Genomic DNA, 3778 nt, shown 5'->3' on the forward strand with positions numbered 1-3778 from the left:
AGCAGGAACACAAGAAGCTTCCAAACCACAGAGGGATTTTACTAGAATGAAAAGCAATGACACAGTAAGTATACCAGCAGAGAGAAAAAGGCGACCCAAGTTCAAGAGGTACTTCAGTGGAACCACTGCCACAGCCACTGCTAAGAATGCTAACTGCATTAAAGCTTTCTGGTGAGTCACGCAAGCAAGTAAATCCTGGGTCCGAGGATTACCTTGTCAGAGAAAGATTAGCATGGGTGAGTGAATTGGAAACATAATTATTCAGCTTCTTGTTTTAAAGAATGAACAATGAGGATGATCCCATTGGTTTAGCTGAAGCTGTTTACAATTCCGAATAAAACAAAAGGCTCTTTTTCTGCAGTGCGAACTGGCTCCCCTGCATACCAGAGCTTCCTTGCATGACCACCGTTCAGCCCGTATAGAGCCAGCACCTACTCTGCAATTGTTCTATGAACACAGAGAAGATACACTCCCTTCTCAGCAGGATAAAGAGATCCTGTGGCCGATGACACACAATCCATCAGTGATATCGCTCAGTGTCAAGCATACAGGAGCTCCACTTATCCTAGAATTTAGTGAAGGGAAAGACTCTGGCCTAATGCAGAAAACAGCAAGTCGAGTCAGTTGGGGTTTTTTGGTTTGTTGTGGTTTGGGGTTTTTTTTTTTTGCTGCCTCTGGGGAGATGTTTAGACACATTCCTGTTAGGAAATATTATTTTTAAAACTTGATCTGTAAACTGAGGGCTCATTAGGACAGAAAAATCCACGTGTGAGGCAGTAATGACAGTCTTGAAAAAGAAAGGTGTGGTCTTATGTTACAGCTGCATGAGGCACTGTCATAGAGAGACCAGCATTGTAACAGCATTACAAATGCTTTGCAAATAGTCTATAAAATTCATTCAAGAAAGTTGAATTTCAACCTAATGCACTGGATGAAGAAAAAGACTTCTACCAAGAGGTACCTGACCACACCAGAGGAGGCTTGCACTGCTCGAGCTTTTCTAACCTAGCACAAACTGAAGCCCAGGAAGGTTTTATACATCGCAGTTACAGCCACCAGAGCCACTGGAGAGCAAGATGTGCTATTTGAATTAAAGGGACAGAGTAGCAGTAAAAAAAAAAAAAAGAAAAAAAAATCAGGAACTGACCATAAATAAATTCAGGCAAGAGGTGTTCTCATTTCTAACCACAGAACAGCATTTTGAAACTGTAAGACAGCAGATGGAAAGACTGTCTGAAGATAGAGCTGGACTGTACCCACTGACTAGAGATACTTTCAGTGCTTTGCTAAACTAGTTCTACCTCACTTTGCACGGTTTACTCTGTAAACTGTATGCATTCATGACAGTGCTATCCCTGACTGTCAAATCGTACTGCCCTCTCTACATGACTTTTTATAGGCAAAAAGAAAGAGAAACAGATTGCAACACAAATGGCAGTAATCAAATACAGCCAAGCAAGAGAGGACAACAACTGACAGAGACTCAGAGGGGTTTAGAAAAAGAAACTCTCATTCTGCAAAGGAAAGATCAACATCTGAGTCGGCCGAATCACACTGCATTGTAATCTTGCAGAGGCACCCTCTCCTCATCGCACAGTAGGAATCCCCACCTCATCCCTGGGGGTTAGGATGGGGAGGAAAAAAGCTCAGGAAAATTCCACCTGGCCTTTGCTCCCCTCCCCGTGAAGCTCCCTGCTTGCTGGCAGTCACACACAGTGCGATGTTTACTTGGAGCCAAGAGACAGCAGGTGAGCGAGGCTAAAGCTCCCTGGGCAGAGGCTGCTGTCTCCTCCCGGCTGCCTGCTGTCCCCATGCCGTGGCACGCTGCACCAGATAAGGCTGCAGCATGCCTCATGACTGCACCAGATAAGGCTGTAGCACAGCCCTGGGGCTGGGGAGGAGAGATTCCGAGGATCCCCGCATAAGGAGGGGAAAGCCCCAGTGACTCTGCAAAGACCTGAGAAAGGGGTGGGCAGGGAACTGCTGTGACCTGGAGTCATCCAGATAGCAAGGAGGTGAGCCAGAAACAGAGCAGGATTTTTAGGAGAGGGGTTAAGCTGGACAAAGCAGGTGATGCTGGATGCAAGGGCTCGGCGTGGGGCAGGGAGAAAGAAAAGACAACAGAGTTTGCCAGGTATGATGCTGAAGTGCAGTACTTTGAGGCACTGCCTCAGAGAGAGAGAATACAGAAGGGTGAGCAGGAGAGGGAATGGGAAGAAGGAAGCCCCCAGCCTATTACAAAGGAGGCAACAAAAGAGGGAGGTGCCCTGATCTTAAAGGCTTGAGACGGTAGCAGCTAAAAAGGATATTCACCAGCATCACTGACCCCGACAGTTTCCCTATGACAGGCACTCATGCAAAGAGCATATTCTCTTCAAATGTGTAAGATTTCAGCAACATAACAAGAATTTTCCTATATGAAGGGTTCAGTTGTCACTGTCAATGTAGTAACATTCACCTCCAGCATGTGTGACCAGCTACATTTAAGTGTCAAGGCCTAAACATTAACATTTCTCAAGCAAACAGGGTGTTAGTTCAGAATGCTCCCAGCAGCTAAAAACCAAGGAGGAAGTAGGTAACAAAATATTGCAATACCTTTCCAGGAAACTGCTTGTTTATAAAGTTCACTAAGGAAACAGCAATACCTTCAAAAGACCTCCTTGCAGCTTGAGGGGGGGGAGGGGGGGGAACATGTTTGCCAGAACTATCATAACCTTATTCCCACTGCAAATAATTTTACCTGCTAATAAAGTTGTCTACAGTTTTGTATGAGGTAATAAAGTAACAAAGACTCCTATCATGTTATTTTCTGCTTCAAGCAGGAGATAACACCCAATAGTTAATGGAAAAAGGCCTTCCACTTGAGGCACTAACAAAGACTCAGCAATTCTTACTGGACTTCCAACAGATCCTAAAAACCTGATTCTACAGAGGAACACAGACCCATTTTCAGACACGAAGTGAGGCAGATTTTCCCAGACCACGGCGAGGGAGTTTCCCACAGCACACAGAGGCCAGCAAAATGGAGAGGCAGCCTGGGGAAAGCAGGCTCCCCAGTGTACACTCACCTTCCTGCTGGACTGCATTGGCCACAGCTTTTTTCACGCGTCCAGATTTCACAACAGCTGGGTCTGAGTTAGCATAATCTGCCACCGTCACTGCAGGAGAGTGGGAAGACAGGGCGTCAGCAGGATTATGGATTATAGGGGAGGAGATAAAAGGTCTAAGAGCTGCGATCCCTCGAGGGGACACTCCCCATAGGAGCAGAGGCTTGAGCAGGAGATGCACAAACAGGAGAAGGAGCCCCAGCAGAGAGGTGCAGGCCAGGAGCCCCCAGCAGGCCTCTACTCCAAGCCCATCAGGCTACCAGGCCCAGGGGACACACACCCCCGCCCAGTTCTCCCTCTCCCTCCACCTCAACCGACGCCAAGCTCCATGTGCCCCCTCACACACAGCCTAACTCACGCCTGGCTGATCCTCTAGGCCCAGGCTCCTTCTTCACAGACCAAGCCGGCTCATTCCCACACTCCCACATCAGGCCAGATCCCCCCACAGCTCTCTCCCTCCACAAGCCCGAGTGGGCCCGGCTCACCTCCCGGGTGAGGCTGGACCGTCCCCAACTCCCCTCCCCCCGGCCAAGCCCAGGACCCTCAACCCCTCGGGCGAGGCCACTTCGTCCCTCAGGCCCCAACCCAGGCCCAGCACCTCCTCTCCGGCTAGACCAGGCCGTCTTCCCCCGGCAGGACCGGGCCCCTGCCTAGGACCGGGCCCGCTCCCC

The 3778-nt window shown here is 48.9% G+C and overlaps 1 protein-coding gene across 1 annotated transcript in view; it reads right to left on the reverse strand.

The window, feature by feature from the left end:
• The window catches only part of LOC103916498 (transmembrane protein 183A-like), a gene marked incomplete at its 5' end in the record, with an annotated part of 12792 nt that extends 9522 nt beyond the window's left edge, over nucleotides 1-3270 (reverse strand). Inside the window, 2 exons of the mRNA XM_009323497.1 lie at nucleotides 1-41; nucleotides 3069-3270. The exon at nucleotides 1-41 is cut by the window's left edge and continues 109 nt beyond it. Coding sequence (XP_009321772.1) covers nucleotides 1-41; nucleotides 3069-3270 — 243 coding nt within the window. The remainder of the gene's footprint in view (nucleotides 42-3068) is intronic.
• Nucleotides 3271-3778: the final 508 nt, after the last annotated feature.

This window comes from Pygoscelis adeliae, unplaced genomic scaffold (assembly GCF_000699105.1).
Source record: "Pygoscelis adeliae isolate BGI_AS28 unplaced genomic scaffold, ASM69910v1 Scaffold185, whole genome shotgun sequence".
Classification (NCBI taxonomy): domain Eukaryota; kingdom Metazoa; phylum Chordata; class Aves; order Sphenisciformes; family Spheniscidae; genus Pygoscelis; species Pygoscelis adeliae.